At 39.4% G+C, this 26187-nt stretch overlaps 1 protein-coding gene across 1 annotated transcript in view; it reads left to right on the forward strand.

The window, feature by feature from the left end:
• Nucleotides 1-725: 725 nt before the first annotated feature.
• The window catches only part of LOC111334566 (cullin-associated NEDD8-dissociated protein 1), a 31099-nt gene continuing 5637 nt past the window's right edge, over nt 726-26187 (forward strand). The window contains exons 1-32 of the mRNA XM_088747162.1: nt 726-870; nt 5269-5370; nt 5937-6004; nt 6781-6893; nt 7440-7540; nt 8531-8597; nt 9683-9781; nt 10360-10486; nt 10774-10882; nt 11495-11551; nt 12905-13011; nt 13509-13554; nt 14079-14187; nt 14266-14380; nt 15327-15414; nt 15820-15917; nt 16519-16630; nt 16745-16838; nt 17284-17404; nt 18353-18484; nt 18994-19027; nt 19133-19232; nt 19803-19888; nt 20192-20248; nt 20738-20795; nt 21861-21946; nt 22410-22472; nt 23856-23951; nt 24085-24152; nt 24682-24776; nt 25385-25488; nt 25971-26038. Of these exons, the coding sequence (XP_088603288.1) occupies nt 829-870; nt 5269-5370; nt 5937-6004; nt 6781-6893; nt 7440-7540; nt 8531-8597; nt 9683-9781; nt 10360-10486; nt 10774-10882; nt 11495-11551; nt 12905-13011; nt 13509-13554; nt 14079-14187; nt 14266-14380; nt 15327-15414; nt 15820-15917; nt 16519-16630; nt 16745-16838; nt 17284-17404; nt 18353-18484; nt 18994-19027; nt 19133-19232; nt 19803-19888; nt 20192-20248; nt 20738-20795; nt 21861-21946; nt 22410-22472; nt 23856-23951; nt 24085-24152; nt 24682-24776; nt 25385-25488; nt 25971-26038 (2822 nt within the window). The 5' untranslated portion in view covers nt 726-828. The remainder of the gene's footprint in view (nt 871-5268; nt 5371-5936; nt 6005-6780; nt 6894-7439; nt 7541-8530; nt 8598-9682; nt 9782-10359; nt 10487-10773; nt 10883-11494; nt 11552-12904; nt 13012-13508; nt 13555-14078; nt 14188-14265; nt 14381-15326; nt 15415-15819; nt 15918-16518; nt 16631-16744; nt 16839-17283; nt 17405-18352; nt 18485-18993; nt 19028-19132; nt 19233-19802; nt 19889-20191; nt 20249-20737; nt 20796-21860; nt 21947-22409; nt 22473-23855; nt 23952-24084; nt 24153-24681; nt 24777-25384; nt 25489-25970; nt 26039-26187) is intronic.

The following is a 26187-nucleotide window of genomic DNA, read 5'->3' on the forward strand; positions in this document are numbered from 1 at the left end:
CATCTCCCTTCCACATGTCGTTTTCTATGAAAAATATTTCTGTGCTTTAAGTTATATTTCGACCGGTCCAAAAGCGAGTCGTGCGATCTTGCCGGAGCTACCACCCCCACCCCCTACCTCCTCTGTACCTTGGCCATTATGTGCATACTCTGCCATTCATCCAAGACCCTAGCCCCTTTGTTGACTTCAAGTCCCTCAGGCTACCCAAAACCCTTGTAGACTTTACATTTCTTGGATGATACAGACCCTGAACGGGAACAACAACACCAACAACAGAAGAAAAACAGCTACAAAAAAGCAAAGTGCAGACTGAAGGTAAAGGTTTTAACCATTTGTCTTGGATCCTAAACAATAAAAAGAGGTGTGCTACACCGGTCTACCAGATGTCACTGCTGTAAACTCCACAAAATTTCCCGGTCTCGTTTTCGTCACCTCGCCCTTTGGATCTCGCATGAGTCAGACCGCCCGCGAACAGCTCCTTACGTTTACACTTGGCTACGAAATATTTTAGTCCGATAACGTACAGCTGTATTTGCACCCTTCTGAAAAAAGATTATCGGAAAAGCTGTTCTCATCCCACGTGCTATTTCATCGCTGCAAACTTTATTACAATCGAAATAATTACGGGTGTTTTCCGAACGGTCCGTGAGTGGGTCGTACTGAGACCCAGGCTTTTTTGAGTAATTCTGAGACAACGAGTCGGTGAGTGACCAGCGGTTTGTAAAGAAGGCAGGCGTGTTAAGTGAGATCGAGGAAGGGGATAAAACAGTTCCTCGTAAGGTCTTAAGTTTGTAGCCGCGGAAAACTGTCATTTGTGGAACTTTCAACATGTCGACTTCACCTTACCACATAGCGTCTCTTTTGGACAAGGTGAGGTGCATTTGAATTATTTCACTTTCCTGAATGATGGCAAACTTTTCACTTTAGTTTGCTTACGTGTGGATGCAGGTTTTAATGATCCGTGATCCCATCCATCGCTGGTAACTGACAGTGCAAGATTTGAATCGATTATTTATGCCGACTTGTAATATAAGAAAGGTGTAAGCTTTTTGGAAAGGACGGTTTCCTTTTGAATTATTGCAAAGTAAGCGCTGGAAGAGGGAAATGACTTGGTGTATTTGTGATCTCGGAAACAAAAAGAGAAATGTCAAACAGATTACATAGTAATTGTAAACGCACAGCTTCGATTATTGTTCGCGCATGCATGGAAAATCCCAATTTAGCGACAACTCGGAGTTGATATATGATAATTTTCTGTTAATGTACCTTTCCTTGGAACTGGGTAGATACGAGCTCACAACTGCAAAAGACGTCGTTTTTAGCTTGCGCCTCTTAATTCATGACAGCCTGACAGTATTCTCCTCAGTATGTCTCTTGCCACTTAGGTATAGTTATAATGACTGGAGCAAAGAGGAATATAGATAAATCTGTGTTGAGGAAATGGCTTATATCCATTATGTTGCATGGATAATTTGTTCCATGCTAATTTACTGGCGATGTGCAGTACATGTAGATTGTTACTCAATTGTCTGGGATGATTAGTTCTCGTATTCTCCTGACCGATTTAATATGTTGTAGTGGGAATTGCGAAGACTAGTTCCAACATAACAGTGCAAGGTCAATAAACAAAACAATAGTTTGGTTATCAGCTGCAGAGCCCAGAGGTTGCCTTAAAGGGAAAAGAGAAGGACTTTTGACCCTATAGCCTTTGACTGCCACACTGTAGCATCACCTTCGTGGAGAAGGGGGGGGGGGAGTAAGGAGGCATGCTCCCCTGGAAAATTTTGAAAGAACAGAGGCACCGTTCTGTGGAATACGATTTGTCTCAATGAGAGTGGAACATCGCATCTGAGCGACAAAGATCGATATCTGATAAGAACAAAAGATTTTTTTAAGGATTTCAAATCGAGACTACCTCCTCCTCAACAACACGGCATAGAAATGCAGATTTTATATATAATTGATGATTATTTATGTATATTTTGGTGATATTATACCTATTCAGTAATGATTTTATCTCTTAAAAAAAATTAATAATAATTTTAATGTATAATTCGTAATGCACTAGTTACCAATCTTGTCAATATTTCAACATTTTATTTACATTAGGATTCATGTCTTAATCATAAATACACGACCCCACAAGCTTATAGCTTTAAATTTTTATTGTGTTTAAATAAAGGTCATCCATCCATCCATCCAAAGAATGACATACATGTAGCTATAATGTGCATTCCCTTGTTCTGAGAGAGAATTTCCACTGTTGGATAGTGTTTGAAATGGGTACAACGGGATATTGATTTTATTAGTACTTATCAGTAACTAGATCATCTCTTTGCTATCTCAAAATCAAAAATTTTATTTGAACTTTTAAAGATTTTAGAGAGATGATGATTTCAGTGTGAGAGCATAAGATTGAATTTGCCTGCACAAGTCTAATGCTCAATGTACAAGGCTTGGGAATTCTGTAGTTGGTAAAATTAGCTTTTAGGTGTGAGGAGGTTAAATTTTTAATGCCACAAAAAGCTAGGATTTGTGGCAGCTCTTTGGCTCTGTTTCTTTAATTAATGGCATCCGTACATTTTACATTTGGTGTAAGTCTTAGTCCTTATCTTTATTATGGCATCTGTACTTGGTGCTCTGCGCCCAAATCTTATTTAAATAAGTTACTTTTAATTCAAAAGCGAGCTCTACGCCTGAGTTACTTTAAAGATTATATAAGCAACATGCTGTTCCACTTTTCCTAAAATTGAATGTCTTTCCCCTTTCTTTATTTTGATTGTCCTTTCGATTGTCCTTTTGATTGTTCCTTTTATTTTGATTGATTTATTTACTTTGATTGTCTCTGGATACAATGAATATACGAATCAACTTAACGGCCTGCTCCCAGTTGGCTTGTTAGCTCAATTGGTAGATCGCTGCACTAGTATTGCAGAGGTCAGTGGTTCGAATCTCGTACAGGCCTGATTTTTTTCAGGTCTGATTTTCGCTATTGCATAAATAGCACTCTCTACTGCGAGGATCGTGCATCACACGTATTTCTTTGTCTTTGTAATATCATGTGGGACATTGCTAACAATCATGCTCCTGAAAATATTAAGCGAGCATTTACTAGGATTTCTGAGGTGCACTCGTATCCTACCCGATCTTCTGTCAACGATAATTTTTATACCAAACACTCAAGGCTTGAAAAAATGCATAGTTGTTTCCTAAGAATTGGTCCAAAAATCTGGAATTCTCCACCCTCAGATATGAGAAAATTGCCAAAATCCACCTTCGGAAAAAGTTAAGGAATAAACTCTTTGAAGTGTTATTGAAATTTGATGACTACCTTGATATCACCAAAATTATGCACCAATTAACTAAAATTTAGATAGCTCTGAAACATGACTTGACTTTTATTCTGTGTAATTCATGTTGCCGTTTTGTATCTTAATAATATTTTAAACGGATACCATTATAATTTCATTTTGTGACAGCTGGTACTGTTTGTAAAATGTCTTTGTCTTTTCCTCTCTATAAACTTGCGTCTCTTCCACTGCCTCGATTTAAGGCTCTTCTATATGCGGGTGGAAGCTAACATGAAATTGTAATTTGTGAATTAATGAATAAAGTTTGTTGTTGTTGTTGTTTGTTGTTTGTGTTTCAGGTTTTTTATTTTTCTTTTGTGTGGAGTTTTGTTTACCTAGGCTCTTATCTCTGTGTATATACAGCTGTAGGTGCTTGAAGTGGAACAATTATTTTAAGAAAAGTGCTGAAATAGCCTTCCCACTTGGTAAAATTAGCTTTCAGGTGTGAATTAGCTTTCAGTTGTGGGAATGGAAAATAATAATGCTGCTAGGAATTATGGCAGCTGTTTTACTCAGTTTGTTTGTGTGTTTCTTTTTAATAACATCTGTACCTTTTAACATCTGGCATATGTAAGTGTTTTTTAAGTTTTTTTCTTTCCTTGTAACGGAGTTGTGTTAACCTAGACTCCTATCTCTGTGAAAGTACAGCTGTAGGTGCTTGTGGTGGAACAATCCATGAACATTCCTGAAATAGCCTTCCCACTCTTTTTTTTTTTAAAGAAAATTTTATCTGCATTGTAAACTTTCTCTGTGAAAGACAAGTAAATTGCTTTTGAATAGTGTTAAAGAAATGCTTTCCCTCTCACAAAGTGTTTTCACATGTTTTCTCACTACTGTCCTGTGTAGTTCTTTAAGCCTATTTTAGAGAAAAAAAGTTGTATTCATGTGTGCTCTATAGAGCTTGGAGGGTTTGTCCAAAGACAAACAAAGCTAAGTTTTAAACCTTGAAGCCTCCTAGGGATTGCTGAGTTATAATAGTTGTAGTTTACACACTAGAATAATGTCCCATGATAAATGGATAGCTAAATGGATACACATACGCACATAGTACAAGCTGGAAAAAGATCACTGGGAATAATATGCAAAAAGTATTTTGCTTTGCTTAAAACTGAAAATAAATTAAATTATGACAGTTAATGAACAGTGTCAAATGATCAAAAGCTAACAGTGGAAGGACATGTATTTTATTTAATTTGAATCCTTATTAGAAAATACCTGAGGCACACTGCCTAGGTAAAACTGCAGTTTAGGGTAGACCTTGTTTAAAAAAACTGGCTCTTCCTCTTACAATATACTTGTACAACTCCGGTTCAAACTTTTTGTGCAACATAACCTGAAATAGATTTTAAACTGGTTTTTTTATGGGTTCTCCTGCACTGGGAAATTACAGACTTTCCTAACAAAATACAATACCTAAAAAAGTCAAGACCTTTCCTGCAGAAGCCTACAATTATTTCATTCAAAGATTAAGTATTGTCTTTGTTCTGGTATATTTTCATACCAGAATGATTTTAAGTCCATCCAAAATGGTTGTGAAAAGGGAAAGAAATAGAATGAGTGTTTTAAATCTTCTGGAAAGGGATTTCATCATGAAAATTAAAGTTAAAAAGCAACAACATTTCAATGGTTCTGCAGTCATTTTCAAGTTAAAATCATTAAAAAAAGTTAAGTTCGATTGTTAAAATGCTAATGAGATACTAAAAACTCAAAAATATTTACACAGAAACAATACAAGAAACAATTTTTCGGCATAAATGGTTAAAGAAAACACAAAGGTGATAGAACGATAGTAAGAAAAGACTTCTGAAAGAGCACTATTTGTAGTCATTTCTTTTCCTACACAGTTAGAATTATCATAGTATTGATTTATTGATGCATGTGTTCTTGTGCTAAATGTGGCTCTTTGGCTTGTGTTTAGATGACATCCAGTGACAAGGACTTCAGGTTCATGGCAACAAACGACCTGATGGCTGAACTTCAGAAAGATTCCATAAAACTGGATGACGACAGTGAAAGGAAGGTTGGTGGAGCATTAACAGTCAAAACTTATTAACAATTTATTAACAACTTATTAACAATCAAAACAATCTACTCTGTCAAAACTTATTTTTTCCAGGCCCTAAGCCTGACTTATTTCAAGATCGCAATCCTATGGAAAAATGCTAGGATCTCCAAAATTTCTTCAATCAGTACCTACCCCCTGGCTAGAAAAGTGATCTTCTTAAAGTTGTGAGATGCCTTCAATCAAAAGGATAGCAAGAATCAAGAAAAAAATTAGCGTGATGGCATAATCTTGATGTAGTTTGTAATTAAAATTCACAGATGCAGTACAACCAGAAAAAAAATTTTGTACAGCACTACTATAATAATTATGATGTAAAGATCGAACTGGCACAGATACAAATGACTTGTACATAAAGTGACTTAATTGAATTTTAATACCCCTTCTGCATTACAATGCATGAAAATGCAGAAGTGTGTATACATTGTTCATGTACATCATTCTGTACTTCTTTTTCTTTCTTTCATTGTCAGTTTATACATATCTGTAATCATTTGTAACCATGTTTTTTTGGATTATTCTAGGTTGTTCAAATGCTTTTGAAATTGCTCGAGGATAAGAATGGTGAAGTACAGAACCTTGCCGTTAAATGGTGACTATCTTTCTGTCTTGTTTGAGTGGTCTGATGTGCTAAACATTGCAGAAAATTAACATTTTCAATTCAATCATAAAACTTCTGGACCTGATCCAGAATGAAAATTCACAGCTACAGCGGCCAAACTGCACTTCTCGCTGACATAGTGACTAAATTCAGTAGAATTATGCTTTCACTAATCCAATTGAAATTAAATCTGTTTTTATGTGGAAGATTCATCAGAATTTTTGTTATGCAGTCATTTAATTGTTACCTTCATTCAAAGTTTTCATCAAGAACTGGTAGCTGGCAAAATCCACCAACCACATGTACCATATCTAGCATGTTTGGCAAGCACAACCTCCTCAACATATTCTTGGATTTCTGTTACCTACAGGGTGTATTCTGATTCTTATTATTAGATAAAAACTCTGCCATTTTGATAACATGTCTTGTGGTACAGTGTATATGTATACAGTATCAGTACTTGTTATCTTCCTTTGAATCCCACTTTGCTTTTTCTCCTCTTCCTTTTTTCTTTCCCATCTGTAAACTTCTCCTCTGCTTCCTCTTTGCTTCACTTTTCTTTTTCCCTGTGATCTTCTTTTCTTCTTCTTCACCTCAGAATCATTGTGTATGTTCTCTGTACTGTTCTCTTTACATTACCAAAGGTTCATTAATATTTACAGTCATGTACAGCAGGTTTATGTACAGTGTAGTACACATGTAACTGTCAGTATCAAACTTGAAGTGTTGTATTGCTGTTACAATGTACATGTACTTACCATCACTAGCCTTGGCCCTTTGGTCGGCAAAGTTAAGGAACACCATGTGGAAACCATAGTTGATTCACTCTGCTCGAACATGCTATCAGACAATGAGCAACTGAGGGACATTTCAAGTATTGGTAAGCAGTTTACAACCAGCACACTCTGTGTATGCATGCATGAACTTTGTATTTGCACAGAAAACATGCATCTTCTACAAGTTAACACCTGTGGAGCAAGAAAAATTGCCATCTTTGGGAAATAAATTTATCATTCAGTTAATAAAAAAGTATAGGAATAGTACTTGAAGGTTTGCACAGGGGACTGAATTCATCTAAAGGTGACACTCAGCACTGAAGCATCTATTTTCAATTGTTGAAAAGGCAATATTCCTCAAATGAGATGTCTCAACCCTTTTACAATACTATCCTGGTTTTTGTTGGTGCTAACTTTTGCTCCCCTCACATTACCATCCCTTCAACAGCCTTGGTGAATTTAACAGTTACTGTGTAAAAACAGACAGTGTGTAGAAATGATTTGATGTCTACAAGAAAGCTCTACTCTTAAAAATGGCTTACTGTGTCTATTCAATACTACATACAACACTGAAAGGTCATCTTTTTAAAGGAACTTTCCTGTATAGGTGTAAAGGATAGAATGGTCATACATTGTACTCATCTTTGTAGGTTTGAAGACAGTTATTGGTGAATTACCCCCTGCTTCATCTTCATTGGCTGCCAACATCTGCCGTAGAATAACTGGAAGACTGACAAATGCTATTTCCAAGGTAACTGTTTTAAGAAATACAGGCAGTATTCTCCCTTAAATGGATATCAATTGCAAAATTATACCTCCTGTATTCTCATTTATGTATATCATTAAACAATACACTTGTGTATGGTACATTGAAAAGAGAATAATATCTTGATATGGTATTTCTGGTACATGCCAGCTATGGGTACTTGGGCTTACTGTGTGTGTGTTTTTTTTTTTAAGAAAGCTGACTCAATGAGGTTTTATGATGGAACTAGGCATATATTAGGACATAAGTAGGCAGAAGACACTTCAGGGATAATCAAGGCAGATTTGTCACCAGTCCTTCTCTTCTGTCCTTTCAACATGGTGCACAGTGATCTGACTGTGTTATTGATGTGATTGAATTGGTAGAACTCATTACAAGAAATCACCCAACAACCACAAAGGAGACAAAATATCACAACAAAAAACACTTTATTGAATGTTTTCTGAAAAACCCGCAAAAACCGGGAGGTGGAATGGCCATAGTAGCTGGCTCTGTTGTGGAGAGTAGCTACTGGAATTCACCACTTGCTGGTTACTACTGAAATCCCTGAGTTTTTAGAGAGATCATTTGGTCTTATTGGTTGACTTACTTTAATTTACAAGTCTGTATAGTGGTGTTCAAAAATTTCTCCTGTTTAAATTTGATCTTCTCAGACTTCTTTGAGAAAAAAGGTGTACAGTTTTTGCATGTACAGTTTACATTGACTTACATGCATTACCATTAGTCCAAGATGCACCAAAAAAAAAAAATATTTAGATTGGTCCACCAATTTATGAACCTGAGAAAAATTTGATTCACAATTTTTTACATTGTCAACATGAAAATGCGCTTTCAATGAATATTCTTGATTATAATGTTACATGCTAACATTATTTCATGCAAATCAGATTTTATGTGTTTTATACTGTCAAAAGCAGGAACACCATCATTCATGTAAGCCCTAATATGTACTACCACTGTTTTTTTGTATGTCAGAGCACTGATATTTCTGTCCAGCTTGAGGCCTTGGATATTCTTGGTGATCTGTTGAGTAGGTTTGGAGGTGAGTTAAACAATGCTCCTGGAATGTGAAAGTTGTACAGATTACTACCAGTGGATAATTGTGGGAGAAAAAGATTCAATTGAAATTTATGAGTCAGGTTAGGGCCAGCATCTAATTTCTCCTTTCAGTAAAACTGAGATCATGAGAATAAAGGAATGATCATTAACTTGAAAAATTCCCGATTGTCAAACAAATTCTCCTTGTTGGCCCTGAAGGAAATGTGTAGAAAAGGCTGTGGAGAATATGGATGTTAATGTTAGGGTGTAAAGTTAAGTGTTAATGCTGTGCATCTTAAGTGTACATTCTTGTAATGAAGTCAGTTGTAGTACTGTCAATAAAGGGGATCATACAGATAGAAAAGAAAACCACTCACCTCAAACCGATGTGGCGATACGAAGGACTAATGCTTGCAAAGCAGGGCTCAACACTAGCAGTAGCCAACTAGCCACAGACTGATAGAAATTCAGTTTTTGCGAGTGGTTTTTGATTTCCACCAGCCAGTTTGGCTAGTAAACAAACAAAAGTTGTTGTGCCATCTAAGTTGTCACTATAGCCACTTAGCTAGGAAGTTGAAAAGCTAGTGTTGAGCCCTGCAAGGTCAACTACAAAAACTGTTTGCAGTGGCCACTTGGTTGATAAAGCCAAATTATCTTGCAATATCCCTCACTGTCACAGCAACGGTTGCATTATAAACTTGTCCCCCTATATCCCTTTCCCTGCCTATGTCCGCTAGTCACTGTAAGACTCAAGCCAGTTAAAATATATATCTTATTAACCAAGCACGAGGGCCGTACTGGGAGAATATTGGCGCGAGGTCTTGACAGTACGGACCGAGCTAAGCTCGGTCCGTACAAAAAAGACCATGGGCCGATATTCTTCCAGTGCGGTCCCGAGCAGGCTTGGTTAATAAGATATTTATTATACGACTGAAGTTCAAAGGGACACAAGTGCGGTATCATTCGGGACCATTCGGGACAGTGTACTTAGAGAATATTGGAGCAGCAATAGAGCATTTTGATTGGTTGATTTTAGTTATTGGCCCTCTGACTGCCCAAGTTGTGTAATAAACTATTATTCATTCTTAGGGCTCTTGGTATCATATCACCAGTCTATTCAGCAAGCTCTGCTACCACAATTAACAAGCGCCAGGCTCGCTGTCAGAAAGAGAACCATCATTGCACTTGGTAATGGAATACCATTTCTGTTTACCTTGAATTCACATTAAATTGTAATTCATGCTGTAAACATCATAAATTCTAATTGAATTACACTCCAGAAACCAGACAATCTTTGTCTCTGTCATGAAAAGGTCCATGTATTGCACAGAAGGTTATTATGTACACTATAATTATTTAGATTCCACAGAGTGACCAGACTGCTCCATACTTGTCTTAAAAAAAATTCTGACCATGGAGGTTGTCATTTTGAAAACAACTTAGTAACGTAGATGTATAGCTGAGTTGCATAAAATCCAAGGATTTTTTTTCTCAAACAGCAGCTGCCCTGATCGTGGCTTGGAAATCATTGTTAGAACAGGGCTGTCCTAATAAACTGCTGTCCTCTCTGAAAAGCATGTGCCAGCGGCTCCATTTTCAGCACCGAAGGATGACACCTTCTTTGTATCACAAATGGCTTTTCAAAATCTTTTTGAACAACACTGTTGGAGTCAAGGGCACCCTTAACAGGGTAGTACATGTAGCTCTCTGCTCATCTCTCTTAGAAAATTTACTGAACTTGTTTGACTTGATTGTGTTCAATGTAGGTCATCTTGTTTTAAGTGCAAACAGCAGTTTGTTTGTGGAACTAATGGATCATTTGCTTACTGAACTGAAGCAAAATGCCTCGCATTCTACAACTAGGACTTTTATTCAGTGCATAGGAGCAATATGGTAGGTCCCATTCTGTTGTATGGAACTCCATTACAAGAATTGCTTTGACAGAAATCCATCTTTCATTCTGCAGTGTACAGTAGCCTTTAAGTTTATGTGGTTTTCATTTGCACCTGTAGTTCAGTGAAGAAACTGCATAGAAAGAAGCCTAAAAAACAAAGGAAAAAAACAAAACAAAATGAAGCTTTGTTTGATGCAACTCCCAGCTTTCTCTACAATTTTATTCAATTGATGTTCATCGGTAAGGATCAGTTTGTCATTTGACATTTACATTTTATCGACTTCAGCCGTCAAGCAGGTCACAGAGTTGGAGAACATCTGGAAAGAATCATACCCATGATAGTGCAATATTCTAAAGTTGAAAATGATGATGAGCTAAGGGAATACTGTATTCAGGTTAGTCTTGACCCTTTCCTTAACGTGCCGACATGAAAAATAATTTCCTTTACATATACACATCTTAAATTATAATGTTTTTTACCAAGAGCACTACTACAATTACAATTTCTTGGTCACACCTCATGTGTCTCAGAAAATGTATTAATTGTTAAATAAATGTAACTCTTAGTCCACGTAGCCCATGATATTGGTTCAAACCTTTTTACAAAAAAAATTTATCCGACTCTTTGCAAATAATTATGAGATGGGCGTACAGGTTCATGTTAGGAACTTAGGCAAGTCTGTTACTACAACGTTGAAAATTTTCTTGCCTACATCAGTTTGCTGACACTCACCATTTTACTTTTTCCTTTTTCCTCACCCCACTTAATATCCTTGCATGTCAAAGAGTGTAACAGAAAACCCTTAGTGCTGCAAAATATTTAGAATACGTTTCCCACCGTGTTGACATTGTGCATTGAAGGGAGACAATCACTAACTTCAATGAATGGAATATTCAATCGCACTGAGAAAGTTTCAAGAGCTTTATGTACTGCACATGAATTGTGCTTTGAATGATGCTTGGGTTGTGCCAGTTGTTAGGTATGACTCTCTTTGGTTCTTTTGTAGGCATTTGAGTCGTTTGTATGCAGATGTCCCAAAGAAGTAACCACTTATATTCCAAAGGTAATTGCAGTTTACTTATGTTTTACTCTTTCCCAAACAATACAGAGATAAATATATATACAACACCTGCTTTTACTAAACAATCCGTTGTTCAGAAGGTTGTTGGTGTCAATTCGGGATTAAAAAAAGCTAAACGAGGTTTTGATTAACCCATTGATTCCAATAGCATACAAGGCTCAGCCGTTACGGTGTCTTATCTTAGCATAACACAAAACTGTACACTAACCTATGCTTTAGTTTAAGGACCTTTTAACTACCTGGTCAAGCAATGCTGCTGCAATGTTTGTTTCAGTTTACTCTTCTCTATTTGAAAATTACGAGAAACACTCTTTTAAAGCGGCACGTCTAGTTTTTACCCTCTTGTTCTCACTTAAGTCCACTAAAAAACAAACAAACAAGCAAACAACAACTAAAACAACAAGAAAATTTAGTTTGTGACCCTCAAACTATGTCTAAGGGCAGTTTCTATCCTGACCCCACCATAAAGAGTAGTTTCGATTGGGTGACGAAATACCAAAACCAGAGTAATAACAAAGGCCAATTATTATTACAAATTTTAAATAATGATTGGCCAACTGGAACTCAAAGTAAAAAGGGGAGAATCGCCAAAAGCTTTGGAAAATGCGTGTGTCGAGTCACGATTGGTTTTAATTTTACGTTGAGACCATTCTTAGAGCGAAGTAAAGCAAAACCAAGGAGAATCTTGAATTATTTTTGACACTCAATCATGGCTCGACACTAACGGTAGCCAACTAGCCACACTCGTAGAAATTCAGTTTGGCTAATGATTTTCGATTTCCACTAGCTAGTTTGGCCAGTGAACAAACTAAAATTGTCGCAACGTCTAAGATGTCACTAGCCACTTAGCTAGTAAGTTGAAGAGTTGGTGTCGAGCCCTGCTCAATGGAAAATGACTCTAACAAGTTGTAAAGTACATGCATAACCGGTATTTATAACATAACCAAAGTAAAGCGCGCGCTCTGATTGGTCAATTTAGCGTCCCCCATTTGCCCATGGGTGTACGCTGCTGACGTGAGCAAATGCAAAGACTATTTTTCCGCGCGCGCTTGTTTTTTCTGGTCGCGTAAGATTTGTTAAATAAACGGGAACTCTTTAGCTACAATGTATCAATGTTATGTTATAAAACAAATGGTAAACACCACAGCGTACACTATTGAGTTATGGATGCACTTGGGAGGTTTGCTAAGCACTCAAGAAGCTAGAGTCGCTCTCGGCTGTCGCCTCGAGCGACTCTTACGCTTCTTTCGTGCTTAGCAACCTCCCGCGTGCATCCATAACTCAATAGTGTACGCTGTGGTGTTTACCATTTGTTAATTATCTGGTGTTCCACAGATTACAGAGCTTTGCCTTGAGTTCATTTGCTATGATCCAAACTATAACTATGGAAGTGATGACGAAGATGAAAACATGGAAACAGACTTTGACGACGACGACGAGGAGTAAGTGTTACCCCTTGACACCCTAACGTCAATATCCATATTCTCCAAACTCTACTCTGTACATATCCTTTGGTATCGACAAAGAGAATTCATGCGACCATCGAAGCTTTTTAGGTTGGCGAATAAGTATGTGTGAGACATCCATGAGACATGGTCCATTTTAACCCTTAACACAATAGCATCGGTATGCATGTTCTCCCCACTTTTCTCCACATATTTCTTGTGGTATTAACATGGAGAATTTATCAAACAATCGAGAGCTTCTTTAGTTAGCGATCATTTTCTTTCTTTTCACGACCTTAATGCTTGATTCAGAGCTGAAATTGTAAAGTTGAAATTAGATGGGAGCCAGCCACTCTAGGGGCTAACGGATGTACGAAAGCTTAGCTGCGTTAAGATTCCTGAGAAGGTTTGAATAAGACAAATGTTAGGAATTTCAACTGAATGCGGTGATATGCTGTGTTCTTTAACTTGTGGCGTATTACCACCCCTCACAGGGACGAAGATGACGATTATAGCGATGATGATGACATGAGTTGGAAGGTAAATATGATGGTTTGCTACATTAGTGTGTACGTTGTGCTCGTTGTCAGTAGAGACCCGGTAACTCTGATACTTGTGATGCTGTAGCTGTGAATGAAGCGTTGACCAAGACCGTAATGTAAGTCACACCATGCCATTGATAACATGTGCGAGTGCAATTTTCAATTCAGTGTCAAGTCCGGGAGCGTATTGGTTGTGCCTTACTTCGCTCTGTGATTGGTCCATAAAACCCGCGCTACTCTCTCGACCAATAAATGCAGAGATAAAACCAGTCACAACTTGGTTGCCTGCGTTTTCCCGCGCTTTCGGCTGTTTGTTTTTTACTTTGAGTTCTCATTGGCTCTTTATTGTATCTTCCCTTCTGATCGATCTTTACTTTGGTTTTGATTTTACGACACTAGATCTAGGTGCTCTGATAGAGTCCTGCACATTTTTTTAGATATTCACTGATGTGCTTAGTTTAGCCCCTCAGCTTTAACAGGGATCATTTTATATCAGCGAAATCATGGATTTATTTTATTAAGGTTCGCAGATCTGCAGCCAAGTGTTTGTCAGCAGTGTTGGGATCAAGACCAGAGCTTTTGTCGGAGTTCTACAAATCAGTTTCACCAGCACTCATTGCCAGATTCAAAGGTACATGTTGTAAACTTTGTAAGAATTGAAAAAGGAGTTGAAAGTCTTGAATCAAACAGTGTGGATTTTATCTTGCAGAAAGGGAAGAGAATGTCAAAGCTGACATATTCGCAGCATACATCACTCTGCTGAGACAAACCAGGCCTGTAGCCAGTCAGACGCTGGACGCTGATGCGATGGAAGATGATTCAGGGTGAGAAGAAACTATAAACAAACAAATAAACTTATTATCATATGACGCGTCCGGCCTCCCTCGCGCAATCCCACAGAAAACCATTATAAAAGCAGATGGGTGTGCAGGGCCGAACGGATTGACATGCGAAATACAAAAGTCGCGTTTTTCAAGGAATTGGGAGTTTCTTGTTCTGACTTGAAAGAATAAAGTAAAGTTTTAATGGAAGAATTGTTTTGTGTGTGCACGTGTGACTTTGTGTGCCGTATATCGCGTCCTATTTAAGGTTGAAGTTTTCAACACTTAAGGTGGTCATACGATGAAATGAATATTGAGTGAGTTTGCTCGGTCCGTACGTCATGACCTCCGGCCAAATATTTTCCCGTCCGGCCCTCCCACTTAGTCATTAAGTACATATTACTTAGTTCTTATTAACCGAGCGGGAGGTCTGTATGGGAGAATCTGGACCGAGGTTGCCAGCACAGACCGAACGCAGTGAGGTCTGTACAAGCGACCGAGGTCAAGATTCTCCCATACAGACCGACCTAGCTCGGTTAATAAGATGTTTATTATATGGCTGTGTCTTATATGCCAATTTTTTATATTCTTTGTACCTTTTTTTTCTAGACCGGTCTAGATGCCGGTCTAGAGGGGAAAATCTAGACCGCTTTCAATATTGATTTCAGCCAATCAAATTCATGAATTCGGTAGTTCTCAGTCCTTGTGAGAACTACCGAACTAATGAGTCATAATATACTTTTAAGGACAGTATGATGTAGTAGCAATGATCTGACTTCGGTACGTCTTTTTTGTGTGTGCGGAGAGAAGACGAGTAACATTTTTATTTATTCCATGAGCGAACTCAACTGCACTGTAGCTGCTAGTCATCGCCATTGTCACTTATCTTGTATTCTTCCACAAAATAGCATGTCACCTTATTTGTATGTTTCTTTTTTGTTCCTTGTAGCCCTGTGAATCTCCTGACCACTCAGATACCATCCATTGTCAGAGCTCTGCACAAACAGCTGAAAGAAAAGAGTGTGAAAACCAGACAGGTACTCGTATTCTCGGTGTAGTTGGTTCCTTGACTCTCTAGCGTACAGAAGTAACCTACATTCGACTTCTTTTATTCAAATACACTAGTAAGCCAATTTCTATCGACAGCTTGCTCAAAGATGCGAATTATTAGCGACAATTGTAGATGAAGTCGCTCAAACGAGACCATTACGCCCGCTATGGTACTAAAGAATTGGTTCATACTTTTAGCTGTACATATATCGAGATGCAGATGCACTTGGGAAGTTTAGAGAGCGATCAAGAATTCTTAGTCGCTCTCTCGCATTCTCCAACCTTCCCGCGTGCGTCTGTTACTCGACATCCGCACGCTTAGCACGGACCAATTTTTGATTGACGTCGAACTTTCACAGAACTTATTTCATGTAACTGTTTACTCATTTCAGGGATGTTTCCATCTATTGTTGGAGCTTGTTGCTGTTTTGCCCGGGGCTCTCTCTGATCACATAAGTGCCATTGTTCCTGGAATACAGTTTTCCCTTGGGTAAGGCGTTGGTTGCGTGCACGAGTGGGTTTTACATACAGCATTTTAGAGAAAGGTTTTGAAACAGAGAGGTGGAAGTGTGCACAAAAATTATCGATGGTTATCTAGGTTATACTTGTTTTCTGATCAGATGGTTAATTTAAATGCGCAATATTTTATTTTGAAAAAGAAACTGAGTCGGCGACTCGTAACACGTCAAAATGATGAGATCATCCCGGTATTGACGCGAACACTTTTTTTTAATTTTTGTGGGAATGCATTTCTCTGAGCAGCTGGGTATAACGTTTATAGTTGACCATGTGCACCTGTAATACCCCATTGACACAAAAAAGAATAGTGTACACCGATAATTTGTCATGGAAATTTTGAGTTCTTGAGTACCCGATGACCTAAAAGCATAACGGGTACTTCCATTTGGAGGCTACGAACTCAAAAGCAGCTGGATGTGTTGGTTGTAATGGCGATTCTAGCTACTTATTTTCCTTATTCCAGGATAACGAGAGTTCAAGGTGGAAGAAAACGTGCTTACATAGACAATGATGTTTCTTCTGTTAAATCATAAATAATTGCCTTTTTTCATACATTTTTCCTGTCCTTTCAGAGACAAGAGCTCAACATCAAATATGAAGATCGACACCCTCGCTTTCCTTGGCTGCGTTCTCTCTCAACATCCACCCAAAGTTTTTCATCCACACATTCGTGTTCTAGTTCCTGTAAGTATTCATGTTTTATTTTTTGTTATTGTGTTGTTGTCTAATACTTGAAGCAATTAGAACATTCGCGGTCAACCATGATAACTGTGAACCTTTTTTTGCGTGTGCTCATAGCCTGTAGTAGCAGCAGTAGGTGATCCATTTTACAAGATCACTTCCGAAGCTTTGATGGTCACTCAGCAGCTGGTCAAGGTCATCAGACCTCGCGGTATGTCAGAACGTCAGGGTATTTTTTTTTTTTTCCATTCTCTGGGCTACATTTGTGTAACTTTACCTTTACTTTATAGAGACATGCACTGTATTTAAAATCTTCATCGAGCCTGGGTATTTGTTTGTTTGTTTGTTTGTTTATTTTTATTTTTTTTTTTTTGCGTGCTACAAGACTCGAGATGGGCCGAAAAAATGGGAGAAACTCATAGAAGAGCTTGAAGACCCGGCTTTCGAAAACCTACCGACCTCTAGCAGACAGTTTCTAAAATCGAAGCTCTGGTGCTCTTCGTTGCTGTCTTTATTTTCATTAAGCGTACAGAAAAGTCCGCTGCGCAGAGTAATTTCCATTCAGCTGGCGTGACAGGAATCATCATATGCTTTGTTAACATGTAACATTGTTCTCGGACATGAGATTGACTGCTGTTTCTTGTCCAATGGAATAGGAGTGCCAGCAAGTGAATTTGAGTTCAAGCCATTTGTGAAGGACATTTACCAGTGTACCCTTGTCAGACTTAAAGCTGCTGATATTGACCAGGAGGTCAAAGAAAGAGCCATATCATGCATGTAAGTTGTGATTAAGGAGTGTTCATTTCTGTGGCAAAGGACTCTCATCGACATACATACATTGATGCTGAATGGTTTTGTAAAAGCCATACTTCCCATGATCGCTTGTCTTTAAACCAGCCGACCAACACTTGTTAAGTTGAGAAACAAACCATTTGATACAAGAATTTTCGCTATAACATCGCGCGCTTCGCAAGTAAGTAACATGAAGGGCATACTTTGTTTTGATTGGTTACTCAAGCGGGCAAGACAGCTGGAGCTTTCTTACTTGCTGTAAATCACCCACTTTGATCTTGCGGACAAGTGAAAATACTGGAAACTGACCTGCCTCCAGTCACTTTCTTGTCTCCAAGAAAGACGAACAGGAACGATCCGCACCATCTTTGATCTCGTTGCCGTTTATTATATGCAACGAACTTCGAAACCCACAGTAATTTTGTTTTGGTCATCAAAAGCGCTTAAATGGTTTCTTTCGTGTTGTTTTCCTCTTTCACGCACACCTTACGCGAGTGGTACGATACTCAGATAAGACCGCTCGAAGTTTCGAAAAACACGTGATGTAAAAATAATGAAAAATTAAGTAATAGTGGAATAATAAATCCCTTGTTCCATTGTTTAACAAAAATACAAAATACTCGCGGACATTGTGCTCGTTTATCGTATATCCCCCCCCCCCTCTCCATTCCCATGGGGCTCGGAAAGATACAAGGGAACTCGCGTAAAACGCGCGTTAAAGGTATATATTGCCTTACAATAAATCTTTTATTTTGGCCAATTTTTTTTTTCTTTTCTTAACCTCAATTTAGCTTGGAATAAAGGGATAAAAGCTCGTGTGTGCCGCCAATCGTCGGTGCACCAAAACTCGAATCAAAATAAGATGTATGATCTCTTCTAGTTGGCTTTTGAATGTTCTAGTTGAGAAGATGTTTGTTTGTTTGTTTTTTTCAGGGGTCAGATTCTGTGCAGCCTCGGCGATGAACTTGGTCAGCAACTACCCCAGTGTCTCCCGATATTCCTAGATAGACTGAGAAATGAGATCACTCGGCTTACTACTGTCAAAGCTTATTCACTGATTGCCGGGTTTGTCGACTAACTCCGTTACTTGCTGTTTGCAGTCAGTTGTGGTTAAAGCACCTGCGACGCTCAGTCTAATGGAGGCGGATTTTGAAATCGTTTCAGCTTACAGATTATTTTGGTTTCTAAGTTTCAATATGACGTGGATATGGATAGTACCTCTATTTTGTAAAGCACCATTTTAATTCCTCTATCAATCTCCAATTCTTTAGCTTGCATGTAGGCCGTATTGCGAGATTCAGCGCGGCGAATAGGGACATTGGAAGATTTAGGACGAGTGACAAAGCGAGGGCGAGGGAATTTTCTCGCCCCCCCCCCCCCACCTCAACACCCCCCTCGCTTGGTCAATCGTCCCAGATCTTTCACCCATCCAATATGACGACCGAATATTCGCCGTGCTGAATCTCGCGCTCGAAAACACAAACTGCCGCCCGCAAGTAGGCTACCTTTTCTTAAGCTTTCCGAAGCGACTGACTTTCCGAGCTACAAACTTACACCTCCTATTTGTCTTTCAGATCGCCACTAAAAATCGATCTCAATCCAATACTAGTAAGTATGAATGGGAATGAAATCACCAAGGTCTTGTGTAGCCCCAGTAAGCTCAAATATTTCCTTCACTGATCATTTTTTCTCTTTTTTCATCACCGTGTTTAGGGTGATTCTATGCCAATTCTTGCCTCCTTCTTGCGCAAGAACCAAAGAGCACTCAAGTTATCTACTTTGACAACCCTAAATGTTTTGGTTACGAACTACGGTAAGGCTTTTTTTTTTTGTTTTGTTTATAACGTAATCGTGATCCCTTTCAACGAGAGGCGATAAGCGTTCACGATCGTTTGCCAACTTTGTTCCTGGAATGGACTATGTGACAGTTCTTCACCCTTTAACTTCCAAGATCTGATTGTTGATTGTCCCCTCTTGCTGCTATACATTTCCTTGTAAATTGGTACCGAGAATTTGGTTTTAGATCAGGATAACAACCTCTTCGTGACAAGTTTGAGTATTCTCATCACGTGTCTGCTGAAAAATGTATGGATATTGTTGGGAGAAGTTTCATGTTAATCACTCTTGAGAGTCAAAGGTTTAACCTTAGACTCGTAAGAGTAACCAGCATTTAATTAATTTTCTCCCAACAGTATCGCCCCTGAATCAAACATTTAGGTATTGAGATTTAAGGAAATGATCGCAAACTCAAGAAGCTCTTTTCTCGTTAGACAAATTCACCTTGGAAGCGCCATGGGAAATGTGTAAAGACGAGTAAGAAGAAATGGCATGCTGATGTGAGGTAGTGAAGGGCTAACCAATGTGTTTCCCGTGTTGTGTTTAGGTCATTTATTGTCTCAAGAGAACATTTCTGGAGTACTGACGGAAGTTCCGCCCCTAATCAGTGAAAGCGATCTTCATATCTCTCAGGTATGGCGCAGTTAAGAATGTTAATGATTGGGGTTTCGTGCACAGAGTTGTGCAGTGCGTTTGGTGTCTCGTATTGGGGGCTTTGCTGTAGGGTAAATGCGAGGGTAACATCATATCTGAGTACGCACTTGATTGGTTTCCTAGCTTCTGCGATACCACTGCCCATTTTTCCTAATTATTGTTTTAGTCAAAACGAACATTATCATCTTAGTTTGGTTGACATAATTGGTTGACAATGAAATTAATGGACTGACTGGTTAGTTAATTGACTGATCGACGGATTGATTTTTTTTTTTTTTTCAGCTTTCTCTTACATTGTTAACGTCGGTTGCCAAGATCCACAAGGATAGCATGGCACAGGTACAGCAGTGTGCTTGTTACACAAACGAGCTTTTAACCTCGTTACCAGGCTTTCTCTCATTTACGCTTTTCGGGGTAAGACAAGCGTGGCCAGCGTTTTCCAGGGTCTCTCTCTTTCTTCCTCTTTCTCCAGGGCGGGGGGGGGGGAGGGGGGGGAGAGGCGAGAAGAGAGATGTTGGGAAGGTGTTTGATAACCGTAGTACCTGTTAGTGGTTAGCCCTAACCCCTGAAGCTTTTATTTTAAACACTTATGACAGGGCCACAATCAGCCAACAACATTAGTGGAAACAGCAGTAGAAGTACAGCTAGGTGCTTCATGCTACTTAAATTCAGAAAACAACGGACTGGATTGGTCTTCTAGCTCGTTTTGTTAATTCACCTTTTTTTGTTTTTTTGTTTTTTTGTTTTTTACTTTAATTTTATTTTCCGACTCCACAGTCTATTCGTTTTCTTCAAAACTCTAACAATTGACGTTTACATTTTTCACAGGCTTGCACCTCCACTCTTCCGGCCATCATGGTTTTGATAAGATCACCACTTCTTCAAGGTTAGAGAGGGTGTACGTTACCAACTGTCTCATTTCAAATTTATAGAAGGGTGCATAGTCTCCAAAACATTATGTAGTTTATGCGTATTACAACAAATTTAAGGGCCAGCGAACCATCCACATACTAGGCTTCACTCCTCTCGCGTTGGTATTTATAATTTGAGTTTTCGCGCGAAAAATGTTATTATTGTGATGTAGTTGGTCGTCTTATGATCGCCATGCTGCATCTCGTATCCGTTTAGATGTTGAAACCATCAGGTATGTTTTACGTTGTCATTTCGCCGGTTTTTTTCGTTTTGTCGTCGTCGGTAGTTAGCTTTAGTATAATTTAATATAATTCTGTTTCAGAAACCACTAGTTACGAATAAATTGTATTGTTTGTGTAACCGTTTTGAAATGTTGACGGCGCGTTACAGTGCCCATTAACCCCAAGGGTATCGAGGGCAGGGTGGCAAATTGTGATCTGCTTTGATTCCAGCCTGGGAGTTGTGGCAATACTCTAAAAAATTACTTTTTTCGTAAATTAGAGTAACGCAACCACTCAGGGCTGTTTCCATTATTTTGTCAAGCCGATGTATACCGAATTCTTCACATTGCTCCGTGATTTGTCAAGATCGTTCCAACCATCCGCGAATCCAATCAAATGCAAAACGGACACCAATAGCAACCTGGTTAATACACAGCGGTCAAACGTCTGCGCATGTGCGAACGTTACAGAGGCTCCATGCTTTCATTACGTGCCTGCGGTTGTATCCTGTGTTTCCTTTTGTAATTTTTCGCGGGAAAGTGGCGCGCGGGTGGGTAAAGTTGGTCCCTTTGCGCTTGCCCTACTTTTGACCAAGGTGTTTGGTTACTGACATTACCTCAGGTTTGATTCCATTTTCCTGTAAAATATCGCGTTCTTGACTTACATGCTACTAAAGATAGTTCGTGTTGTTCTGATCAGCGGTTGTGCCCAGATCGGTTTCAGTTTTAGGCACTCATACGTAAAGAGCTCTTGATAAGCTAGCCGTTTTAAAAACGATTTTATCATTTAGTAGTAATTATAATTTCTTGATTGCTCAGGTGGAGCTTTGAATGCCACTCTCACTCTTCTTACTGAGCTGGTTACTTCTGGAATGAAAGGAATGGGATTTAAAGATCTCTTCCAGGTATGACTTTAACTAGAGAGAGTCGAGAGGCCGCTTCTCTAGAGAGACTCTCATTTAGATAACCTTAAGGTTATAAGTGGTACTTAATGTGAAAATCACACAGCGAGAATATCACGTAAACATTTTCCCCCGAACAGTGGTATTCTCCGTACTTTTCTCTTTACATTTCCTCCGGTACTAAGAGGAGAATTTTTTGATCACGAGGAGCTTTTTAAATTAGTGATCAACTTCTTTATTCTCGTGACTTTCATGTGCGATTCGGAGGGTCCTATTATAAGGAGAAATAAGTTTAATATTCGGCAGAATAAGGAAAGAGAAAAGCAACCCAGATCTGGTGTGAATGAAGTAGCATTGGAGTAAAGTATTTCTTGTCTCTCTCAAAACCTTCTTGAACATTTGTGAGTAATATATGAATAAAATCCAAAACAGGCTTCGTTTTAATTCTTTATTCTTTTATTCTTAGATGTTAGTTACTCCTATTTACTCTTCAAGCCATGCCAGTCAACAAATAGTCATCCACAAACAGGTATTATAACATTATCACAGAAAAACCCGTGCTCTGATTGGTCCATTCTTTGCCTACTATTTGCCCAGTGAGTGTACGGTGCTGACGTAAGGAAATGTTTCCAAGAAAGCGAATGTTTCACAAGTTATTCAGACTAGGAAGTAAACCTTTGATGACAATAACGCGCGAAAACCTTCCCTGAAAGAGCGCGAGATGCGCAATAAGGAAATTTGGCTTTATCAACTAAGTTGAAATTGTAAATTGGCCACCGTGAAGAGTTAAAAAGCAGACGTTTCGAGCTTTAGCCCTTCGTAATAGCGAATGAAGGAATTGTGGGTTACGTGTGTGTTTATATGCAGAAAGTGGAGCTACGCTAGTGGTGGGAACATGGTGACGAGAAAAAACAAGAATGAATTAGTAGAATGAAAAACGTTCGTTGATACCTATGGAATAAAGAGGGCAGATTTGAACGATAAACTTTTGTTCAAGACTTTTGCGGCTTTCCGAACTGGAAAGACCGCAGACTGCCATATGCTGCTTAGAATGATTGGGTAGATTAAGGTGTCTGGCGACTGTTTTTGATGCGTCCTTGTCATTTATCTATGGTTCATTTTCATCCCTTCTTAGCTCCCTCTCTCTCCCCCTCCCTCCCCCCTCCCTCCGTCTCCCTCCTCCCTTCTCCCTCACTCCCCCTCCCTCCTCCTTCCTCTCCCTCCCCTCTCCCTCCCCTCTCCCTCCCCCTCCCTCCCTCTCCCTCCCCTCTCCCTCCTCCCTCCCTCTCCCTCCCCCTCCCTCTCCTTCCCCCTCCCTCCCTCTCCCTCCCCCTCCCTTCCTCTCCCTCCCCCTCCCTCCCCCTCCCTCCCTCCCTCTCCCTCCCCCTCCCTCCCCCTCCCTCCCTCCCTCTCCCTCCCCCTCCCTCCCTCCCTCTCCCTCCCCCCTTCCTTCTCAAAGCTTGATTTTTTTTTCATAAAAAAAGGGGGAAAGAATGGAGAATGTGAATGTGGCCTCCCTCTCCCTCCCTCTCTCTTCCTCCCCCTCCCTCCCTCCCTCTCTCCCTCCCTCTCTCTCCCTCCCCCTCCCTCCCTCCCTCTCCCCCCCCCCCAGAGCTGGATTTTTTTTTATAAAAACGGGGGGAAGATTGGAGATTGTGGCTGGGTATAAAAATCGTATCTCTTAAACTGAAAACAGATTTGAACGAGGACCATTATTGAGACACATGATGAACTCATTAAATTTGGTTTAAAATTAACGTTAAATGAGAAAGTATTTTCAGTGTATTAGGTCACACTTCCCTGTTTTGTCTTGACAATCCCCTTACACATGCCGTATTTCATTTTATTTAATTTGGATTTACTTTTACATATATATAAGTTTTTTTTTTCTATTTTTGTCCTTTTCTTTCAGGCTTTCCACTCCATTGCCAAGTGTGTTGCAGCACTAGCCATGTCGTGTCCCTACGATGGAAAATCTGTGGTAAATCAGTTCGTTAGAGATATTCAGGTAAGAATGAGTTTTGATGTTTAGCGTTAAATTTTTCTTTTTTTTTAGTTTTTCATTCCTCCAACGTTAATTGAAAAAATTATTCGATTTGCTGATCTATTTCTTTTTTAATATGATTTTTTTTTATGTACAGAGTGAAAAGGTGGCCGATCCCTTACGTTTGTTTTCCCTGCTGTCATTGGGCGAAATAGGAAGACACATGTACGTTGGTAGAAAAATCCTTCTTTGTGTAGCCAGCAGTACAAGCGTTTTTGGGCAAAGAAGTGTAGGGGTTTCAATGAAATCTGATTACCAGCGTTCTAACGCCGCCTGTAACACCTGTTACCGCTGTCTGTTGAGCCTGTGAGCAGACTCTCGTGCTTGGGTTTCGCATGACGGCCCCTTTTCCTTTCACAGCCGCCTATGACACTATCTGTAGTCGTTTATGTCGTTAAAATCTATATGAGTGCGAAAAATTCCATAGAGTGTTTGAAGCACTCGAAAGCAGAGAAGACTCAGGCTACCTTGAAGAAAAATTAAGGGAGCCAAATTTTGTAAGTAACCTTCCCCCTGCCCCCCCTCCCTTCCCTCCCGCACCCCCCATCCCCCTTCCCTTTCGTTCCCCCCTTCCCTTCTGCACCCCCATCCCCCTTCCCTCCCGCACCCCCCTACCCGTTTTTCTCCACCTCATCGTCTCCCCTTATTCAAATTCCTCGGAGTAAATTTAGGACCATTTTTTTTTTCTTTTCAGTGACTTAAGCAGTCATCAGGACCTAGCTGAGGCCATCTTAGATTGTTTCTCATCACCATCCGAGGAAGTCAAGTCAGCGGCTTCTTTCGCACTAGGTTTGTTCTATCGCTTGCTTGTTAACTTCACGTAGATCTAATACGAATATCATAGTATTTGATGAATAAGCAAGTTGAATGGATGTAACTGTCATTTTTGTACCAATTTTCAATATAGCGTCGAAAGTAATCCTGCATTGCTTTAGTTTTGTTGTACTTTCTCTCTGATTGGTCCAAAGAAATTCACGTTACCCCTCTCGACCGATTGGATCACGCGAAGCTTAATACGATTGCGACTTTGTCTTTGTCACTTGGTTAGAAGTCAGGGTATTCTCCCTCAGTTAATACGTGCGTTATGATTGGTCAATTTAGCGGGCCGCATTCCCTCTGCAGCTCGCTAAATGCAAAAGTTTGTTTTTATTGAAATTTTTCCCCCTCTATTTGATTCAAGAAATATAATAGATATCTTGTTAACCTCGTTTTCTCGGTCCGTACCGTAAGTTAGGGAACCTCGTTGCATCCGATTGGATTTATGGCTTTTAGGGCTCAAGTCCGAGTGGAAAAACTTGGTCCGTAACTTACAGTACGGACCTCAAACTCGGTTAGTACGTGATGTATTTAAGTAAGGATTTAAAAATATGTTAGTTTGTTTTGTCTCTTCTGTGTAGGTAAAATCGCTGCGGGAAATTTGAACTTGTATTTACCATTCCTACTGAAGGAGATTCAAGCAAATCCTAAAAGACAGTATCTATTGCTTCATTCTCTCAAAGAGGTACAAGAAAATACGAAAAAAAAAATGTTTTAGAATCTTCGCTACTACTCATGAAGGATGTTCGTTTTTGCCAGAAGGTTACTGGCATGTGACAAAGCAACAGGGAAAACAAGAAGAAATATATACGAAGAGAGAATCTTACCTTTGGTCAAAACATCTCACGCTAGCGTTAAAATCGTCGGAAGAGTATTGAAAGACGCGGTGGCCTAGTGGCAAGTGTGGTATGACACCTAAGCCCCTTCTCTCACCATGCACTTTAAGTCTACCGAGTAGTGTTAATGGGTACCATTATATTTGGGGACCCTATAAAAGGCTGAAGAGGTAACATTGCAACGAACTGGCTTCCCATCCAGAGGATAGCAGTAGTATTCCTAGTCGCTTCATGCGATGGAAACCGTACAGGCTCCCGTAAGATGAGGCCTTGGGCTCTTTAGGTGATTTAACATGTCCACTGATTGTTTTTGATGGTGATTTTTGGTTAGGTGATCTCGTGTGAAGCAGGAAGTCCGACTGGAGTTGAAGCTTTAAGACCATTTATCGTCTCAATATGGTAAGAAATGGTAATATAATGGAAGGGTGCTTGTTCTTGTTCAACTTCTCAGTGAGTATTTTGACCCTCTTTTGGCGCAAATAGTGCAAAGCAATTTGTTGTCGATGAGGTGTTCCTTCCGTGTTGTAGAAGTTAGTTTCAGTTCTTGT

Source organism: Stylophora pistillata, chromosome 2 (genome assembly GCF_964205215.1).
Source record: "Stylophora pistillata chromosome 2, jaStyPist1.2, whole genome shotgun sequence".
Taxonomy (NCBI): domain Eukaryota; kingdom Metazoa; phylum Cnidaria; class Anthozoa; order Scleractinia; family Pocilloporidae; genus Stylophora; species Stylophora pistillata.